At 58.1% G+C, this 18,922-nt stretch overlaps 2 protein-coding genes, 1 long non-coding RNA gene and 4 gene segments (V, D, J or C); 6 read left to right on the top strand and 1 right to left on the bottom strand.

Moving 5' to 3' along the window:
* Positions 1-18,922, top strand: part of LOC136023901 (uncharacterized) — a 66,780-nt gene that overhangs the window by 14,694 nt on the left and 33,164 nt on the right. The gene's annotated exons all lie outside the window — the stretch shown is intronic.
* On the top strand, positions 1,943-3,917 carry LOC136023930 (uncharacterized). Its single transcript, XM_065698948.1, has 4 exons — positions 1,943-2,037; positions 2,582-3,168; positions 3,236-3,330; positions 3,547-3,917. The coding sequence occupies exons 1-4, from the start codon at positions 1,986-1,988 to the stop codon at positions 3,560-3,562; spliced, it is 750 nt and encodes a 249-aa protein (XP_065555020.1). The 5' UTR covers positions 1,943-1,985; the 3' UTR covers positions 3,563-3,917.
* Positions 5,046-6,315, top strand: LOC136023936 (immunoglobulin heavy variable 3-11-like). The segment is given in 2 exon segments: positions 5,046-5,382; positions 5,763-6,315. Coding segments are annotated over 2 exon segments (663 nt in total).
* Positions 7,060-8,499, bottom strand: LOC136023973 (uncharacterized). Its single transcript, XR_010616726.1, has 2 exons — positions 8,011-8,499; positions 7,060-7,897 (listed from the first exon to the last, which is right to left on the bottom strand). It is a non-coding gene; the product is annotated as an uncharacterized LOC136023973 (long non-coding RNA).
* Positions 7,236-8,802, top strand: LOC136023940 (immunoglobulin heavy variable 3-11-like). The segment is given in 2 exon segments: positions 7,236-7,493; positions 7,904-8,802. Coding segments are annotated over 2 exon segments (600 nt in total).
* Positions 9,000-10,074, top strand: LOC136023948 (immunoglobulin heavy variable 3-11-like). The segment is given in 2 exon segments: positions 9,000-9,090; positions 9,522-10,074. Coding segments are annotated over 2 exon segments (402 nt in total).
* Positions 11,851-16,785, top strand: LOC136024131 (immunoglobulin heavy variable 3-11-like). The segment is given in 3 exon segments: positions 11,851-11,896; positions 13,326-13,493; positions 16,050-16,785. Coding segments are annotated over 3 exon segments (558 nt in total).

The raw sequence follows: 18,922 nt of genomic DNA, 5'->3' as shown, positions 1-18,922 counted from the left end.
GAGGTACCTCCTGCCACCATAGCGTCGGGAAATGCCAGAGAGGTCACAGCACCCGGAGTTGATGGGCACTCCACCACAGCTGAGGATGCTGCCAATGGCAGCGGAGGTGGAGGAGCCCACAACGGTGTTCTGAGGGAAGGAGCTGAGGATGGGGCCGGGCAGGGTCACCACCACAGCAGGAGGCTCGATGACAACAGTGGAGCTCTGGCACTGCCTGACACAGCGCTCATTGCAGCTGTTGGCCAGCGGGGTCGGGCCGCAGGGCTGGCAGGGCACGCACGGGCTGTAGCAGGACATGTCTGGGTGCTGGAGCTTCACCTGGACACAGGGCAGGGGCAAGCAGATGATGAGCACAAGGATGGGTGAGGAGCAGCCTGGCTTTCCTGTCACAAAGAGCCAAGGCCGCTAAGGAGTGAGCAGCTGGAAGCTGTGCCAGGTGCCACACGGACTCCATTGTCGATATAGAGCAGCCTGGGACAGGGAGGGTCTCTTGGAATTTGTAAACCAAAAGGCCCTTCAGCCGCTTCCCAGCCTTTCTCTAGGCAGACATTCTCCCCACTTCTCTCATCTACGCACAATGCTGCAAGCCCCAGCACAGGATAAGGCTAATATCAGCTGAGAGGTTCCCCGAGGATAGACCGTGCTTTTAAGAGGAGGACAAGGGGCTTCAGACTCACCTGGTTCTCAAGGAGAAGGAGGCAAGAGAAGTGGATGAGAGAGCAGGGACCTGGGCTGCCTTTTATATCTGCCCATCACTGCCGCAGGACCAGAGGCACCTTTGCAGAGGTAACAATTATCTGACAAGCTCATCTTGATGCAAACCATTGCAGCTAATGATATGGGCTGTGCTTTGGTTTCCAACACTGCTGCCTTTTCATTTCCAGGTTTGGGCCATGCCTGTTTCCCAATGAAGGCTGCTTCTGAGCACAGGCATGAAAGGCCTTGGGATTTCTGAGTCAGGAATGCAGCAGTCCTGGCAGAAGACCTAGCTCAAGTGCTAGATGGGTCCTTAGAAGGCCAGTGACATTAGTCTGGGTCACTCTGTTGGGTGTGTTTCTCAGGAAAAATTTCCAGCCTTTCTCAGCAGGAAGGAAGCCCAAGGGTTCCTGGCTATGAGGATGTGCCACATGCATGTCTGAGTACACACACTGGAAAAGAATTGGTACATAATTCTACACTGATGTGCATAAGCCTGTCTGTGTCCTTGTGTGCCCCTCATCAGGAGGAAATGTCCTGCTCATAGTGAGGACACTCTCCACTGTTCTGTCCATTAGTACCACAGAGCAGCAGGTTCCTAGGGTCAGAAAGAGCATGTTCATGTGCTCGTTCCACATGATGAGAAAAGAAGTGTTTCCCAGGGAGGGTGTGCAATGTCCATCCTGGGAGATGCTCAAGGCTAGAGTGAACGTGACCTTGGGCAACCCAACCTAAAGATACCTGTTCCGAGCAGCCTCTGGAGGTCCCTCCTAACCTGCTTTCTGACTGTGATTCCACAGTGGCCCTGTCTTTCCTGAGCCCTGCATGTCGATGGGCACAGGAGTCCTCACACTCCCTCTGCCACAAGAGAACTTCTAGGCACTGTGTTGGGACTGCAGAGGGGCAACCGAAGGCAGGGGCTCAGCCTTCTCTCTGCCCTGCGCAGGAAATGCGTGGCAGGTGTTTGCAGCCCCCGCGCTCGGAGGCAGCTCCAAGAAGCTGCTCCATCTCCTGCAGCGGTGGAGGCTGGTTCCTGATGGGACGTCCTTGCTGGAGGAGGGGGGCAGTCCCTCTCCCCGGAGACCCCCTTCTGCCCGCGCAGAGCCGCTGAGCACCCTTAGGCCGGGTCAGACCCCGAGCGCGGAGCCGGCGCAGGACCCAGCCCCGGGGCGGAGCTGGAGGCGGGGAGGGGAAAAGAAAAGAGGAGAGGGCAGGAGACGAGAGAAGGGGCGGAGGGGGCGGAGAGGAGGTGCCGCGGCCACAGCCGGGGCTGGCGCCGGAGCGGCGGGATGCGGCGGTGCAGGGGAGCGACGCTGGCGGGGCTGGCCGCGGTGCTCCTGGGTGCGCGGGGCTGGCGGCGGTGGCGGGGACCTGTTTGTGCCCGGGCTGTTCTGCGGGGAGCCCAGCGCCAGCCTCCCCCGCTCATTCCCCTCGTCCACCTTTCCAAACCTTCCGAATCCCCTCTTCCTACCCTTTTCCTACTCCACCGCGTCCCCTATTTCTCCCCTTCCTTCCTTCATAGCCTTAGGCACAAGTTTGATTTCCTGCACGCCGCAGTTACTCCCTACATCTACTCTCCCCCTTCTGCATTCATTATTCTTCGGATTTCAGCCCTCCATCCTTCACTGTAGCACGCTCAACTGTCCCGTCCCCTCTCTCTCCCTCCATCCCTGCACCCATGCACCTGACTTTCATCCTCTCTCTCCGTGTGTCCATTTCAAATCCCCACCCATGCCAGGATCACTCTCCATCCCTGTTGATGAGCACGTGTCCCCATCTGTTCTGGTCCGGCTCTGTCTCACTGCCACTCTTGCTAACCCTTTCTGTGGGAACATCGGATCTCGGTGATATTTGACAAAGTTTGTCCTTTCTCCTGTGTCGGCAGCAGCTGTGGGCAGAGCCCAGGTGCAGCAGGACCCGTGGGCAGAGACCACCGAGGGCATCGGCATCAGCATCAACTGCTCATACCCCAATAGACACTTAGAGTTCATCCATTGGTACCGTCAGCTCCCGGGCCGAGGCCCCGCATTCCTCGTGGGCGCTCTTCAAGGCTCCAAAGAGCTGCTGGACCCGGCGGGGCGGCTCTCGGTGGCGGCAGATCGCCGGTCCAGCGTCCTGTGGCTCGCCCGGCCCCGGCGCCGGGACGCGGCGGTGTACTACTGCGCGCAGCAAGCACGGAGGGGCGAGCCGGGGCTGCGGCCGGGCAAAAACCGCTGCGGGCGGGGCCGGGCGTGCGTGTCGGGGCCGTTGGACAGCGGCGGCCGGGCCCGCGAGGCGGCGCTGCTGCTCCGCCCGCTACCGGCATCGGGCCCGTCGAGGCCCCCCCTTTCGTGCCCCAGCGCATTCCCCGGACGCGGCTCCGGAGCTAAGCTCCGGTCAGAAACCCGGGAAGGCACTGAGAGTGTCCACTCTACGCCGAGAAAACAAGCAAAGGCTAATGGGCCTCATTCTTGCCCTCCTCACAGCAGAGGTGTGACTATGTCACCTGCACTCTGTCACACTGCAGGAAGCAGTGATTTCATTGTGCCTTGCTCTCTAGTGTGTTAAGCATCTTCCAAGGGACAGGCATTCCGGAGCTGGGAAAAATGATCTTCACCATGGCTTTGCCAGCATGTGTCCTGCTAATCCAGACTGGTGAGTATATTCATGCACTTCCTATTGTCTCCCCGTTTTTAGTAGGCTGTGTGCAACTATGCTGACAAAATGAGGTCAGGCAGTAATGGAGGTGTGATGGAAGTAGCTGAAATTTCCTTTTCCTTGGAAAAAAGGTGTGGAGCAAACACAGCCTTAAACACAAAGCAAGAGAAGGAAGCAAGCTGCTCTGCAGACACATTTCTGTCTGTGTTGCAGGTCTTGTTGGAGGTAACTCCCCGAAGCAATTCCTCTCCGATGTGTCAGCCACAGTTGGGCAGCGAGTGGTTCTACCCTGCCAGTCCACCATCGAGGACAGTGGCAGCGGTCTGAACTTTTTCTGGTACCGCCAGCTCCCGGGGGAAGCATTGAAATTTATCCTACAAGCATTTAAAGATTCAGGGAATGACAAGTTCCGCAGTGGCCAGTTCTCTGTGGTGGTCTACAAAAATGAAACAGCCCCATTAGAAATAGCGAATGTCTCTGTTGAAGACACTGCGATTTATTACTGTGCTCTGAAGTACCACATTAAACTAAGCCACATTTCCACTCGTGCAAAATCTGCATTGCGAAGAACAGCATAGGAGGGGTGAACCTCTGCATTTTCCAGCCTTGGCAGCGCTTTTTTCCTTGAAATGATCCTCTCCTTACATTAACTTTTCCAACATCTCCCAGCCCAACTCCTCCCTACTTTTCTCAAAGGCCCCCATCTATGCAGAGGTATTCACACCAGTGACAGAAACACAGGATCATGGGACTGTTTGCAGATCAGCGGGGACACTCAGTTTTCCTCTCCTCCTCACACAGAAACCACTTCTAAAGGAGATGATCCGCATTCCTTGGACTTAGCCTGCAGCATCAGTCCTTATCTGCTCTTGGTTTGTCCAGTACCTGATGCTGCACACCCCAGTCTGCTGGGGTGACAGTGTTCTGAGGTCTCAACCCAGCCCTAGCCCTTGGCACAGCTACCTGATGGACCACAGGCTCTCTTGCTCCTCTTGCAGAGTAGCCAAGGTGCAGGAAAGCAGCTTTTAACAATGCCTTCAGCACTATGCAGGGTAACCTTCTCTGTGCTGCATATGGTTAGAGGAGATCCTCCCACATACATCCCAGTCAGCAGAAAGTCTACTTCTTTGGAAAGCACAAAGGGAAAAGCTAAAGAAAGCATAGTGAAAACGACCTGACAATTCCAGCTACCTTCATCACCTCTCAGCTGTTGGGTTTAGAGCTGTAACAAGGGGGTAACAGGGCTCTAACAAGAATAGAATGTGGTAAAGATGACAGGCAGGGGTGACAAGGGTACAGGCAGGGCAAATGTGCAGAAAGCTGGCAGTAGCTAAGATGCAGTTCTAGCTACACGGACCTTGATGTCCATGGGATTAGTAACCATCCTGAGAAGGCTGACAAGGAGACTCAGTTCCTGAGAGCCCCAACAGATCCCTGCAGCCCCGTCAAATCTCTAGCAGCGTCTCCAGCTGTCTACCTCTGCTGTGTCCTCAGCGTAGAAAGCACAGAAGACATAGTCATGTTACTGGTCACACACAGAACAGCTTTATGGCCCAGAACAAAAGGCAATAGTAAGTTGCAAGACCTTGGAAGGATGAACCGCAGCTCGAAGGGGCTGCAATGGCAGAAGGAAGGGGGAGCTCACAGCGGCAGAAAGGAGTGTGGGGCAAGGCCACAAGGCTGTGGAAGGTTGTTTCCGCAGTCTCATTTGTCCCCGCGAGCAGCGGATGGGAGCGGGGCCAGGGCGGGTTGGGGTGGAACCCGACCCCGTTCCGCAGGGCTTGGCAGGGTCGGGACCGAGCTGCAGAGGTGGTGGGAGGTCAGGATCGGGAGCCTCCGTCTGCCGGGGCGAAGCGCTCCTCCTGTGCCCCGCGGCCCTCCCTGCGATATCCTCAAACCCCTTCCCCGGGATCGAAGGGGCCGCGGTAGCGGGGGCCGGTCCGGGGCGGGTCCTTGGGGGCGGGCAGAAGAGGCAGCTGCTCTCCGGCTCCCGCATGATGGTGCCCGCGCTGGGCCCGTGGCTCCTGGCCTTGGCATTGGGGCCGGCAGGTGAGAGCCAGGCGGGGAGGGCAGCGATCCCGGGGCTGGGAAAGGGGAGAGGGACGGGAAAGAGAAACAGGGACAGGAGTAGCGAAGGGAAGACAGAGGAAAGAGATGGGAAGGGAAGGCAGAGGGAGAGGAAAGTGAAGGAGAGGAAGAGGAAAGGCAGAGGGAAGGTTGCGTCCGGTGGTCGTGGTCCCTGTATCGGTATCAGAGGGAGGCTCAGCCCCGGGGAGGGCAGGCAGATCCCTGGCCACGGGCGCTGAGCTTTGCCGGGAGAGAGCAGGGTGGCAGCGGTCTCTGCGCTAGGGTGGGAGCCCCGGGGGTTGGGTGAACGGCTTCGGGTCGTTTTGGGGCCCTGCCCGACTGCCTGCACTCTCCATCCGCAGGGGTGGGGGCGCAGATCAGGCTGGAGGAGACCGGCGGAGGGCTGCGAGCGGCCGGGGACTCCGTGCTCCTCTCCTGCCGCGGATACGGCTTTAAGTTCCGGGAATATACCATTCGGTGGTACCGTCAGGCAGCCGGAGGCAGACCCGAGTGGGTGTCCTACATCAGCTTTGATTCTTCAGTCATTAAATTTGTGCAGTCCGTGGAGAGTCGAGCAAATGCCTCCCGGGACAATTCCCGGTCTGCAGCATACCTGTCCCTGCGTGCCCTGCAGCCTCAGGACTCTGCTCGCTACTTCTGCGCCGTATTTCACACGGAAACAGGAAAAGCAGCTGAGCTTTAACAGAAAGCTGTTGAGCCCGCCCGGGGTGCAAAAGCTGTGTGGCGAGTGAGTGCTGCAACATCAAGGAGGGAGAGCTCAGGGCTGTTGGCAGGAAGTGAGGGACCATCAGTGTTCACAGTAATTCCTGTCCTGTCTTGCACACTGAAGGAAATATCGATCCCAAAATAAAAGCAGGAATGTGAGAAGCAGAATAAAGCTGAGCGAAAACTAAATCCACCTTGTCCTCACGCATCCTCCCTTCTTCCCACATTTAGCTTCACTTCTGACTTATCTCCTCCCTCTGGGTGGCACACGGACGATTGGTTGTGGAATAAATCGATAACACACCATCTCTACTCTTACAGCCTCCCTCCCATGGTCAGCAGGCCTTCACATAGAGCTCCCGGGTGGTTTCTTCCCAAGGGCTGCAGTCCTTCGGGATAAACCTGTTCCAAAATGGGCTCTCCACAGTCCAAGCTCCTGTCGTGGAGCTCTTGGTCTCTGTTCTCTTCTACCTGTTTCAGGGCTGTCAAGTGAAAGGGGGAGAGATTTTCGCAGCCTCTGGTGTTTGATTTGTCCATCAGCACCCAACGAAAGCCGAGACACTTACCCCAACCAGTCTGTGTCCCACTATAGAGACCCTTCACCGATCAGTCCTGCTGCATCGGAGGGCGATTCGACTGACTGGTTGATGGAAACGCGCAGGCAGCATCAGGGGAACAGCTCATAACACATAGTAACACATTATTAAGGATGCCGCGAGAGTGGTTGGGCACAAGGGTCTCGGCTCCCCTGGGGCACTGATAGATCGAGCAGCAGAGGTTGAGAAAATCTCCCCCTCTTTCACGTGACACAGTTCCTTCTCTCCTATTGTGGGTGAGCCCGGACAGCCAGCTAAGCACCACAGAGGCACTCGCTCAATGCCCCCTCAGCAGGACGGGGGAGAGAACTGGAAGATCAAAAGAGAGAAAACTCGGTTTAGATCGATTGTTTAATAGGTGAAGGAAAAGTAAAGTAGGGAATTTATTCCCTACTTCCCATTCGCAGGCAGGTGTTTGGCCATTCCCGGGAAAGCCGGCCTTCCTCGCACCTACAGGCGAAGACGAAAGCTGTTACTCCAAACGTCGAGGGCCGGTTGCCAACGTCTGCAGGGGCACCGTGCTCCTCCTGTGCCCGCAGCCCACCCCACGGTATCTGCGCTCCTTTTCCTGCTGCGAAAGGGCCGCGGTACCGCCGGGGCGGGTCTGTTGGGGGCGGGCAGAGGCGTCCGCGCTGCGCCGGCGAGGAGCCGAGGCGTCGTTGCGGGGAGGATCGTGCCCTTGTCCGGCTTTGGTAGGCTCTTTTGCAGCGTCGCACATGATGGTGGCCGCGCTGGGCCCGTGGCTGCTGGCCTTGGCCTTGGGGCTGGCAGGTGAGCGCCGGGAGGGGAGTGCAGCAAGAGCGGGGCTGGAGAAGGCGAGAGAGACAGAGAAGTGACGGGGGCAAGGACAGGATTGGCAAAGGGAAGGCAGAGTGAAGGGAGAAGCGAAGAGATTAGAGGGCAGATGGAAGGGAAAAGATGGAAAGGGAAGGCAGAGGGAGAGGAAAGCGAAGGAGAGAAAAGAGGAGACGGAAAGTTTCGTCCCGGCGCCCTGGTGTCGGCATTAGGCGCTGCCCAGCCCCGAGGAGGGCAGCCGGGGCCCTGCCCCCGGCTCTGGGCTTTGCCGGGACAGAGGAGGGTGGCGGCGGTCGCTGTGTCGGGGCTGGGACGCCGGAGGGGCGAGTGATCGGCCTCGGGTCGGGGTTGCTCCCTGCCCGGCTGCCTGCGCTCTCCATCTGCAGGGGTGTGGGCGCAGCTCAGGCTGGAGGAGACCGGCGGAGGGCTGCGAGCACCCGGGGACTCCGTGCTCCTCTCCTGCCGCGGATACGGCTTCAACTTCGGGACTTACTTCGTTCTGTGGTACCGTCAGGTACCCGGAGGCAGACTCGAGTGGGTGTCCTTCATCAATCCCTCCTCGACCTCCACGGAATACGCAGCAGCGGTGGAAGGTCGAGCCACTGTCTCCCGGGACAATTCCCGGTCTGAGTCATCTCTGTCCCTGCGTGCCCTGCAGCGTCGGGACTCTGCTCGCTACTTCTGCGCCGTGCTTCCTCACACAGAGACAGGAAAAGCAGCTGAGCTTTCACATAAACGTGCTGTGCCCGCTCAGGGTGCAAAAGCTGTGGAGCGAGTGAGTGCTGCAACATCGATGAGGGAGAGCTCAGAGCTGTTGGTAGGGAGTGAGGGACCGTCAGTGTTCATCCCAGGAGTTCCTGTCCTTTCTTGCACACAGTTACCCGCTGCCGGCGACTGCTGGCACCCACGAAGGACTGACACTCTCAGTTAACAGAATAACGCTTTAAGGATGCCGCGAGAGTGGTTGGGCACAAGGGTCTCGGCTCCCCTGGGGCACTGATAGATCGAGCAGCAGAGGTTGAGAAAATCTCCCCCTCTTTCACGTGAAACCGTTCCTTCCCTCCCATTGTGGGTGAGCCCCGACAGCCAGCTAAGCACCACAGAGGCACTCGCTCAATGCCCCCTCAGCAGGACGGGGGAGAGAACTGAAAGGGTAAAAGAGAGAAAAGTCGTAGGTTTAAATCAAGATGGTTTAATAGGTGAAGGAAAAGTAAGGAATTGATTCCGTATTTCCCATTCGCAGGCAGTTGTTTGGCCATCTCTAGGAAAGCCGGCCTTCCCTGCGCGCACGGGTAAAGACAAAAGCCGTAACTCCAAAAGTCGATGATCGGGAGCCTCCTTTTGCCAGGGGGCCGTGCTCCTGTGCCGTACTACCCACCCCGTCCCTCCCCTTCTTATGCTGCAAAGGGGCCGCGGCACCGGGGCCCCGTCCGGGGAGGGTCTGTTCGGGGCTGGACGAGGCGGAGGGGCGGGCAGGAGTAGTCCTGGGCTCGTCTCCGCTCTGGCTCCCGCATGATGGTGGCCGCGCTGGGGCCGTGGCTGCTGGCCTTAGCCTTGGCCTTGGCGTCTGCAGGTGAGCGCCGGTCGGGGAGGGCAGCGAGCAGGGGACTGGGGAAGGTGAGAGGGACGGGGAAGAAGAGACGGACAGGGAAAGCTCGGAGACAGAGAAGGATTGGCAAAGAGAAGGCAGAGAAGGGAGAATGGAAGAGAAACAGAAACATGAAAAGGGCAGAGAGGGAAGAAAGTGGAGAGGAAGAAGGAATAAATACAAGGGCAGGGAAGGCAGAGGGAAGGTTTCGACCCCCGGTCGCGGCCCCGGTATCGGCAGCTGGCGCGACTCAGACCCAAAGTGGGCAGGCGGGGCCCTGTCCCGGACGCGAGGCTTTGCCGGGACAGAGGAAGGTGGCGGCGGTCGCTGTGCTAGGGTGGGAGCCCCGGGGGTTGGGTGAACGGCTTCGGGTCGTTTTGGGGCCCTGCCCGACTGCCTGCACTCTCCATCCGCAGGGGTGGGGGCGCAGATCAGGCTGGAGGAGACCGGCGGAGGGCTGCGAGCGGCCGGGGACTCCGTGCTCCTCTCCTGCCGCGGATACGGCATTAGGTTCGTGGATACCGGAGTTCGGTGGTACCGTCAGGCAGCCGGAGGCAGACCCGAGTGGGTGTCCTACATCAGCTTTGATTCTTCAGTCATTAAATTTGTGCAGTCCGTGGAGAGTCGAGCTAATGCCTCCCGGGACAATTCCCGGTCTGAGTCATCTCTGTCCCTGCGTGCCCTGCAGCCTCAGGACTCTGCTCGCTACTTCTGCGCCGTATTTCACACGGAAACAGGAAAAGCAGCTGAGCTTTAACAGAAACGTGCTGAGCCCGCCCGGGGTGCAAAAGCTGTGTGGCGAGCAAGTGCTGCAACACCAAGGAGGGAGAGCTCAGGGCTGTTGGCAGGAAGTGAGGGACCATCAGCGTTCACAGGAATTCCTGTCCTGTCTTGCACACTGAAGGAAATATCGATCCCAAAATAAAAGCAGGAATGTGAGAAGCAGAATAAAGCTGAGCGAAAACTAAATCCACCTTGTCCTCACGCATCCTCCCTTCTTCCCACATTTAGCTTCACTTCTGACTTACCTCCTCCCTCTGGGTGGCACACGGACGATTGGTTGTGGAATAAATCGATAACACACCATCTCTACTCTTACAGCCTCCCTCCCATGGTCAGCAGGCCTTCACATAGAGCTCCCGGGTGGTTTCTTCCCAAGGGCTGCAGTCCTTCGGGATAAACCTGTTCCAAAATGGGCTCTCCACAGTCCAAGCTCCTGTCGTGGAGCTCTTGGTCTCTGTTCTCTTCTACCTGTTTCAGGGCTGTCAAGTGAAAGGGGGAGAGATTTTCGCAGCCTCTGGTGGTTGATTTGTCCATCAGCACCCAACGAAAGCCGAGACACTTACCCCAACCAGTCTGTGTCCCACTATAGAGACCCTTCACCGATCAGTCCTGCTGCATTGGAGGGCGATTCGACTGGCTGGTTGATGGAAACGCGCAGGCAGCATCAGGGGAACAGCTCAGCGGGTCTGCCCACTTTCTGTTACCCGCTGGCGGCGACTGCTGGCGCCCAGGAAGGACTGACACTCTCAGTTAACAGAGTAACACATTATTAAGGATGCCGCGAGAGTGGTTGGACACAAGGGTCTCGGCTCCCCTGGGGCACTGATAGATCGAGCAGCAGAGGTTGAGAAAATCTCCCCCTCTTTCACGTGACACAGTTCCTTCTCTCCTATTGTGGGTGAGCCCGGACAGCCAGCTAAGCACCACAGAGGCACTCGCTCAATGCCCCCTCAGCAGGACGGGGGAGAGAACTGGAAGATCAAAAGAGAGAAAACTCGGTTTAGATCGACTGTTTAATAGGTGAAGGAAAAGTAAAGTAGGGAATTTATTCCCTACTTCCCATTCGCAGGCAGGTGTTTGGCCATTCCCGGGAAAGCCGGCCTTCCTCGCACCTACAGGCGAAGACGAAAGCTGTTACTCCAAACGTCGAGGGCCGGTAGCCAACGTCTGCAGGGGCACCGTGCTCCTCCTGTGCCCGCAGCCCACCCCACGGTATCTGCGCTCCTTTTCCTGCTGCGAAAGGGCCGCGGTACCGCCGGGGCGGGTCTGTTGGGGGCGGGCAGAGGCGTCCGCGCTGCGCCGGCGAGGAGCCGAGGCGTCGTTGCGGGGAGGATCGTGCCTTTGCTAGGCTTTGGTAGGCTCTTTTGCAGCGTCGCACATGATGGTGGCCGCGCTGGGCCCGTGGCTGCTGGCCTTGGCCTTGGGGCTGGCAGGTGAGCGCCGGGACGGCAGGGCATCAAGGGCGGGACTGCGGGAGAAGGATAGGGGAGAGATGGGGTCAAGGAAATGATTGGGAAAGGGAAGGCAAGAGTGAAGGGAGAAGGGAAGAAATTCAGAAGGCAGACGGAAGGGAAGGAACGTGAAGGGAAAAGATGGAAAGGGAAGGCAGAGGGAGAGGAAAGCGAAGGTAAGAACGAAGAGAAGGAGGAGAAAGTTTTCACCCCGATGCCCTGGTGTCGGCATCAGGTACTGGTCAGCCCCGAGGAGGGCAGGCGGGGCTCTACCCCGGGCGCTGGGCTTTGCCGGGACAAAGGAGGGTGGCGGCGGTCGCTGTGCCTCTGGGAGGGTGCAGGGGAGGCGGGTGATCGGCCTCGGGCAGTGGTTGCTCCCTGCCCTGCTGCCTCCGCTCTCCATCCGCAGGGGTGTGGGCAGAGATGAAAGTGGAGCAAACCGGCGGAGGTCTGCGAGCGCCCGGGGACTCTGTGCTCTTCTCCTGCCGTGCACACGGCTTTACGTTCGAATATGCTAGAATTTCGTGGCTCCGTCAAGCACGCAGAGGCAGACTCGAGTGGGTGTCCACTATCAGCTTTGATTCTTCAGTCACTAAATATATGCAGTCCTTGGAGAGTCGAGCTAATGCCTCCCGGGATAATTCCCGGTCTGAAGCATACCTGTCCCTGCGTGCCCTGCAGCCTCAGGACTCTGCTCGCTACTTCTGCACCGTTCACACAGAGACAGGAAAAGCAGCTGAGCTTTAACAGAAAGCTGCTGAGCCCGCCCGGGGTGCAAAAGCTGTGGGGCGAGTGAGTGCTGCAACATCAATGAGGGAGAGCTCAGGGCTGTTGGAAGGGAGTGAGGGACCACGTGTTCATCACAGGAATTCCTTTCCTGTCTTGCACACTGAAGGAAATGATCCTAAAATAGAGCAGGAATGTGAGAAGCAGAAAAAAGCCGAGCGAAAACTAAATCCACCTTGTCCACACACATCTTCCCTTCTTCCCACATTTAGCTTCACTCCTGACTTGCCTCCTTTCTCCAGCCGGCACAGGGGCGATGGGTTGTGGGGTACGTCAGTAAGAATTTCTACTCATGTCCTGCTTTCCTTTGTCATCAGGCCTACACAAATTGCTCCCGGGTGGTTTCTTCCCAAGGGCTGCAGTCCTTCGGGATAAACCTGTTCCAAAATGGGCTCTCCACAGTCCAAGCTCCTATCGTGGGGCTCTGGTCTCTGTTCTCTTCCACCTGCTTCAGGTCTGTCACGTGAAAGGGGGAGAGATTTTCGCAGCCTCTGGTGGTTGATTTGTCCATCAGCACCCAACGAAAGCCGAGACACTTACCCCAACCAGTCTGTGTCCCACTATAGAGACCCTTCACCGATCAGTCCTGCTGCATTGGAGGGCGATTCGACTGACTGGTTGATGGAAACGCGCAGGCAGCATCAGGGGAACAGCTCAGCGGGTCTGCCCACTTTCTGTTACCTGCTGGCGGCGACTGCTGGCGCCCAGGAAGGACTGGCACTCTCAGTTAACAGTAACACATTATTAAGGATGCCGCGAGAGTGGTTGGGCACAAGGGTCTCGGCTCCCCTGGGGCACTGATAGATCGAGCAGCAGAGGTTGAGAAAATCTCTCCCTCTTTCACGTAACACACAGTTCCTACTCTCCCATTGTGGGTGAGCCCCGACAGCCAGCTAAGCACCACAGAGGCGCTCACTCAGTGCCCCCTCAGCAGGACGGGGGAGAGAACTGGAAGGGTCAAAAAGTCGTAGGTTTAGATCGATTGTTTAATAGGTGAAGGAAAAGTAAAGTAAGGAATTGGTTCCGTATTTCCCAATCGCAGGCTGGTGCTTGGCCATTTCCAGGAAAGACGGCTTTCCTTGCGCCTACGGGCGAAAAGAAAACCCGTAACTCCAAACGTCGAGGGCCGGGAGCCTCCTTTTGCCAGGGGGCCGTGCTCTTCCTGTGCCGTACTACCCACCCCGTCCCTCCCCTTCTTAGGCTGCAAAGGGGCTGCGGCACCGGTAGGTCCGTGGCGGGCCTGTTGGAGGAGGGTCAAGGCGGCGGGGTGGGCAGGAGCGGGACGGGCTTGTCTCCGCTCCGGCTCCCGCATGATGGCCGCGCTGGGCCCGTGGCTGCTGTCCTTAGCCTTGGCCATGGCGTCGGCAGGTGAGCGCCGGTCGGGGAGGGCACCGAGCAATGGGCTGGAGAAGAGGGGAGAGACGGGGAAGAAGAGACGGACAGGGAAAGGTCGGAGACAGAGAAGGATTGGCAAAGAGAAGGCAGAGAAGGGAGAATGGAAGAGAAGCGGAAAGATGAAAAGGGCAGAGAGAGGAAAGTGAAGGAGAGGAAGAAGGAATGAATACAAGGGCAAGGAAGGCAGAGGGAAGGTTTCGACCCCCGGTCGCGGCCCCGGTATCGGCAGCTGGCGCGACTCAGACCTGAAGCGGTCCGGGGGGGTCCTGTCCCGGGCGCTGGGCTTTGCCGGGACAGAAGAGTGGCGGCGGTCGCTGTGTTGGGGGGGGGGAGTGCCGGGGAGGAGGGCGAACGCCTCGAGTCGTGGTTGCGCCCTGCCCGGCTGCCTGCACTCTCCGTCCACAGGGGTCTGGGCGCAGATCAGGCTGGAGGAGACCGGCGGAGGGCTGCGAGCGGCCGGGGACTCCGTGCTCCTCTCCTGCCGCGGATACGGCTTTAGGTTCGCGGATACCGGAGTTTGGTGGTATCGTCAAGCAGCCAGAGGCAGACTCGAGTGGGTGTCCTTCATCAGCTTTGATTCTTCAGGCACTAAATTTGTGCAGTCCGTGGAGAGTCGAGCTAATGCCTCCCGGGACAATTCCCGGTCTGAGTCATCTCTGTTCCTGCGTGCCCTGCAGCCTCAGGACTCTGCTCGCTACTTCTGCGCCGTGCTTCCTCACACACAGACAGGAAAAGCAGCTGAGCTTTAACAGAAACGTGCTGAGCCCGCCCAGGGTGCAAAAGCTGTGGGGCGAGTGAGTGCTGCAACATCAATGAGGGAGAGCTCAGAGCTGTTGGTAGGGAGTGAGGGACCATCAGTGTTCATCACAGGAATTTCTTTCCTGTCTTGCACACTGAAAAATATCGATCCCAAAATAAAAACAGGAATGTGAGAAGCAGAAATAAGCAGAGTGAAAACTAAATCCACCTTGTCCTCACACATCCTCCCTTCTTCCTACATTTAGCTTCACTCCTGACTTGCCTCCTCTCTCCAGCCGGCACAGGGGCGATGGGTTGTGGGGTACGTCAGTAAGAATTTTTACTCATGTCCTGCTTCCCCTTGTCATCAGGCCTACACAAATTGATCCCGGGTGGTTTCGCAAGAGCTGCAGTCCTTCGGGATAAACCTGTTCCAACACGGGCTCTCCACAGTCCCAAGCTCCTATCATAGAGATCTGGTCTCTTCCACCTGCTTCAGGTCTGTCACGTGAAAGGGGGAGATTTTCTCAATCTCTGATTTGTCCATCAGCACCCAAAGAAACACCCAGGACACCCCCAACCAGGCTGTCAGTGTCCCATTATAGAGACCCTTCACCCAACAGTCCTGCTGGATTGGAGAGCGATTCGACTGACTGAGGGAAACTCGCAGGCAGCATCAGGGGGTCCCCTCGTTGGGTCTGCCCACTTGATGTTACCCGCTGCCGGCGACTGCTGGCATCCATGAAGGACTGACAGTTAACAGAATAACACTTAAGGATGCCGCGAGAGTGGTTGGGCACAAGGGTCTCGGCTCCCCTGGGGCACTGATAGATCGAGCAGCAGAGGTTGAGAAAATCTCCCCCTCTTTCACGTGACACCCTTCCTTCCCTCCCATTGTGGGTGAGCCCGGACAGCCAGCTAAGCACCATAGAAGCACTCACTCAATGCCCCCTCAGCAGGACGGAGGTGAAAACTGGAAGGATAAGTCGTAGGTTTAGATTGACTTCAATAGGTGAAGGAAAAGGAATTGATACCGTATTTCCCATTCGCAGGCAGTTGTTTGGCCATCTAAAGTAAAGGCGGACTTCCTTGCACCTACGAGTGAAGGCAAAAGCCGTAACTCCAAACGTTGAGGGCCGGGAGCCTCAGCCTGCCGGGGCGCCGCACTCCTCCTGTGCCCTGCTACCCATCACTTCCCTCTCCTCCTCATGCTGCAAAGATTCTGCGGCACAGGGGGGCCGGACCCGGGCGGGTCTGTTGGGGCTGTTCGAGGTGGTGGAGCGGACAGGATTCCCTCTGTACCCGGCTCCGCTCGGATCCTCTCTGGCTCCAGCATGATGGTGCCCTTGCTGGGTCCGTGGATGCTGGCCTTGGCCCTGGGGCTGGCAGGTGAGCGGCTAGCGGGGATGGCAGCAAGCGCGGGCCTGGAGAAAGGGAGAGGGACGGTAACAGAGACAGGACTGGTGAAGGGAAGGAAGAGGGAAGAGAATGGAAGAGAAGCGGAAAGATGGAAAGGGAAAGCAGAGGGAGAGGAAAAGGAGGGAAAGAGAGAAGAGAAGGAGAGGGAAGGCAGAGGAAAGGTTTCCTCCCACCGTGGTGGCCCTAATGTCCGCCGCTGGAGCTGCTCAGCTAAAGGAGGGCAGGCGGGGCTCTGCCCCCGGCTCGGGGCTTTGCCGGGACAGAGGAAGGTGGCAACGTTCGCTGTGCTGTGGCGGGGACGCCGGGGCAGCGGGCGAACGGCCTCGGGCCGAGGTTGCGCCCTGCCCGGCTGCCTGCACTCTCCATCCACAGGGGTGTGGGCGCAGCTCAGGCTGGAGGAGACCGGCGGAGGGCTGCGAGCGGCCGGGGACTCCGTGCTCCTCTCCTGCCGCGGATACGGCTTTAAGTTCGAGGAATATAGCATTCGGTGGTACCGTCAGGCAGCCGGAGGCAGACCCGAGTGGGTGTCCTACATCAAGTACGATTCTTCAATCACTAAACTTGTGCAGTCCGTGGAGAGTCGAGCTAATGTCTCCCGGGACAATTCCCGGTCTGAGTCATCTCTGTTCCTGCGTGCCCTGCAGCCTCAGGACTCTGCTCGCTACTTCTGCACCATGCTTCCTCACACACAGACAGGAAAAGCAGCTGAGCTTTAACAGAAAGCGGCTGAGCCCGCCCAGGGTGCAAAAGCTGTGGGGCGAGTGAGTGCTGCAACATCAATGAGGGAGAGCTCAGGGCTGTTGGCAGGGAGGGACCATCAGTGTTCATCACAGGGATTCTTGTCCTTTCTTGCATACTGGAGGAAATGTAATTGATCCTCCACTAAAAGCAGAAATGTGAGAAGCAGAATAAAGCAGAGCGAAAACTAAATCCACCTTGTCCTCATGGATCCTCCCTTCTTCCCAGATTTAGCTGCACTCCGGACTTACCTCCTCTCTCCAGGTGGCACAGGGACGATTGGTTGGGGGTAAATTGATACCACTTCATCTATTCTTACGTCCTCCCTCCCGTGGTCAGCAGGCCTTCACAAAATGCTCCCGTGTGGTTTCTTCCCAAGGGCTGCAGTTCTTCGGGATAAACCTGTTTCAAAATGGGCTCTCCACAGTTCCAAGCTCCTGTCATGGGGCTCTGTGGCTCTGGGTCTCTGTTCTCTTCCACCTGCTTCAGGGCTGTCATGTGAAAGGGGGAGAGATTTTGTCAGCCTCTGGTGGTTGATTTGTCCATTAGCACCCAAAGAAAGCCGAGCGCCTTATCCCCAACCAGGCTGTGTCCCGTTATAGAGACCCTTCACCGATCAGTCCTGCTGCATCGGAGGGCGATTCGACTGGCTGGTTGATGGAAACGCGCAGGCAGCATCAGGGGGACACCTCAGCGGGTCTGCCCACTTTCTGTTACCCGCTGCCGGCGACTGCTGGCGCCCAGGAAGGACTGACAGTTAACAGAATAACAAGGATGCCGCGAGAGTGGTTGGGCACAAGGGTCTCGGCTCTCCTGATAGACTGAGCAGCAGAGGTTGAGAAAATCTCCCCCTCTTTCACGTGACACCGTTCCTTCCCTCCCATTGTGGGTGAGCCCGGACAGGCAGCTAAGCACCACAGAGGCACTCGCTCAATGCCCCCTCAGCAGGACGGGGGAGAGAACTGGAAGGGTAAAAAAGTCGCAGGTTTAGATCGACTGTTTAATAGGTGAAGGAAAAGCAAAGTAAGGAATTGATTCCCAACTTCCCATTCGCAGGCAGGTGTTTGGCCATTTCCAGGAAAGCCGGCCTTCCTCGCACCTACGGGCAAGGACAAAAGCCATAACTCCAAACGTCGAGGGCTGGGAGCCTCCGTCTGCAGAGGCGCCGCGCTCCTCCTGTAACTGCGACCCTCCCGGCGGTCCCTTCTCTCCTCTCCCCCCAGCTGCCGCGAAGGGTCCGCGGAACCGTGGGGCGGGTCTGTTGGGGGCGGGCAGAGTCGTCAGCGCTGCCCAGCGTGGAGCCGAGGCGGCGGGGCGGACAGGATTCGGCCCGTGCCCGGCTCCGTTACTCTCGGATCCTCTCCGGCTCCGCATGATGGTTCCCGAACTAGGGCCGTGGCTGCTGGCCTTGGCCTTGGGGCTGGCAGGTGAGCGCTGGGCGGGGAAGGCAGCGAGGGCGGGGTTGGGGAAGAGGGACAGGGAAGGGACGGGGACAAAGACAGGATTGGTGAAGGGAAGGCAGAGGGAAAATAGAGGAAAGAACTGGGAAGGCAGAGTTGAAAAGGAGAGAAAGACGAGATGGAGAGGGAACGCAGAGAGTGGGCTGCGTCCGGCAGTGCTGGCCCCTGTGTCGGCATCAGGCACGACTCAGCCCCGGGCACTGGGCTTTGCCGGGAGAGGCGGGTGGCGGCGGTTGCTGTGCCGGGGTGAGAGCCTCGGGTCGGGGTTGCGCTCTGCCCGGCTGCCTGCGCTCTCCGTCCACAGGGGTGTGGGCACAGATCAGGCTGGAGGAGGCCGGCGGAGGGCTGCGAGCGCCCGGGGACTCCGTGCTCCTCTCCTGCCGCGGTTACGGCTTCCGCTTTGGAAGTTACGAGCTTCTGTGGTACCGTCAGGCACCAGGAGGCAGACTCGAGTGGGTGTCCTTCTCGAGAGGCCACTCGGACAGCACGTATTATGCAGCAGCGGTGGAAGGTCGAGCCACTGTCTCCCGGGACAATTCCCGGTCCGAGGGATCTCTGTCCCTGCGTGCCCTGCAGCTTCAGGACTCTGCCCGCTACTTTTGCGCTGTACACACGGAATCAGGAAAAGCAGCTGAGCTTTAACAGAAACCGGCTGCTCCCCGCCCAAGTTATGTGAGAGTTGCCATAGTCGAGGAAGGTGTGTGAGGCTCAGAGCAATTCTCTTGGGTTGAGGTGCTATCTCTTCCCTCTCACAGTATGCAGTCCTTCATGAACTGCTTCATTGTGGTTCCTCCCCATGGGATACAGTCGTTCAGAAACAGACTGCTCCAGTGTGGACCACTCAAAAGCCACAGTTCCTTCCTGAAAGCCTGCTCTTCCCTGGACTCTAAGTGCACCGGGTTCTTTCATGGTATATCCAGCTTACGCAGCACAGGGTCCTCCATGGGCTGCAGCGGGACAATCTGTTTCACCATTATCTTCTTCACAGGCTGCAGGAGAATCTGTGCTCTGTCACCTGGAGCATCTCTTCAACCTCCTTGTTTACTG

The sequence above is a fragment of the Lathamus discolor genome, chromosome 20 (genome assembly GCF_037157495.1).
Source record: "Lathamus discolor isolate bLatDis1 chromosome 20, bLatDis1.hap1, whole genome shotgun sequence".
NCBI lineage: Eukaryota > Metazoa > Chordata > Aves > Psittaciformes > Psittacidae > Lathamus > Lathamus discolor.
This window is presented reverse-complemented; position numbering and strand designations above follow the sequence as displayed.

Bases quoted from the DNA above. Each gene is read 5' to 3' on its own strand.
- LOC136023930 (XM_065698948.1), top strand. From the start codon at position 1,986: ATGCGGCGGTGCAGGGGAGCGACGCTGGCGGGGCTGGCCGCGGTGCTC. The intron at 2,038-2,581 runs GTGCGCGGGGCT...CTGTGTCGGCAG, and splicing joins GCTGGCCGCGGTGCTCCTGG to CAGCTGTGGGCAGAGCCCAG. The intron at 3,169-3,235 runs GTGACTATGTCA...CTTGCTCTCTAG, and splicing joins GCCCTCCTCACAGCAGAGGT to TGTGTTAAGCATCTTCCAAG.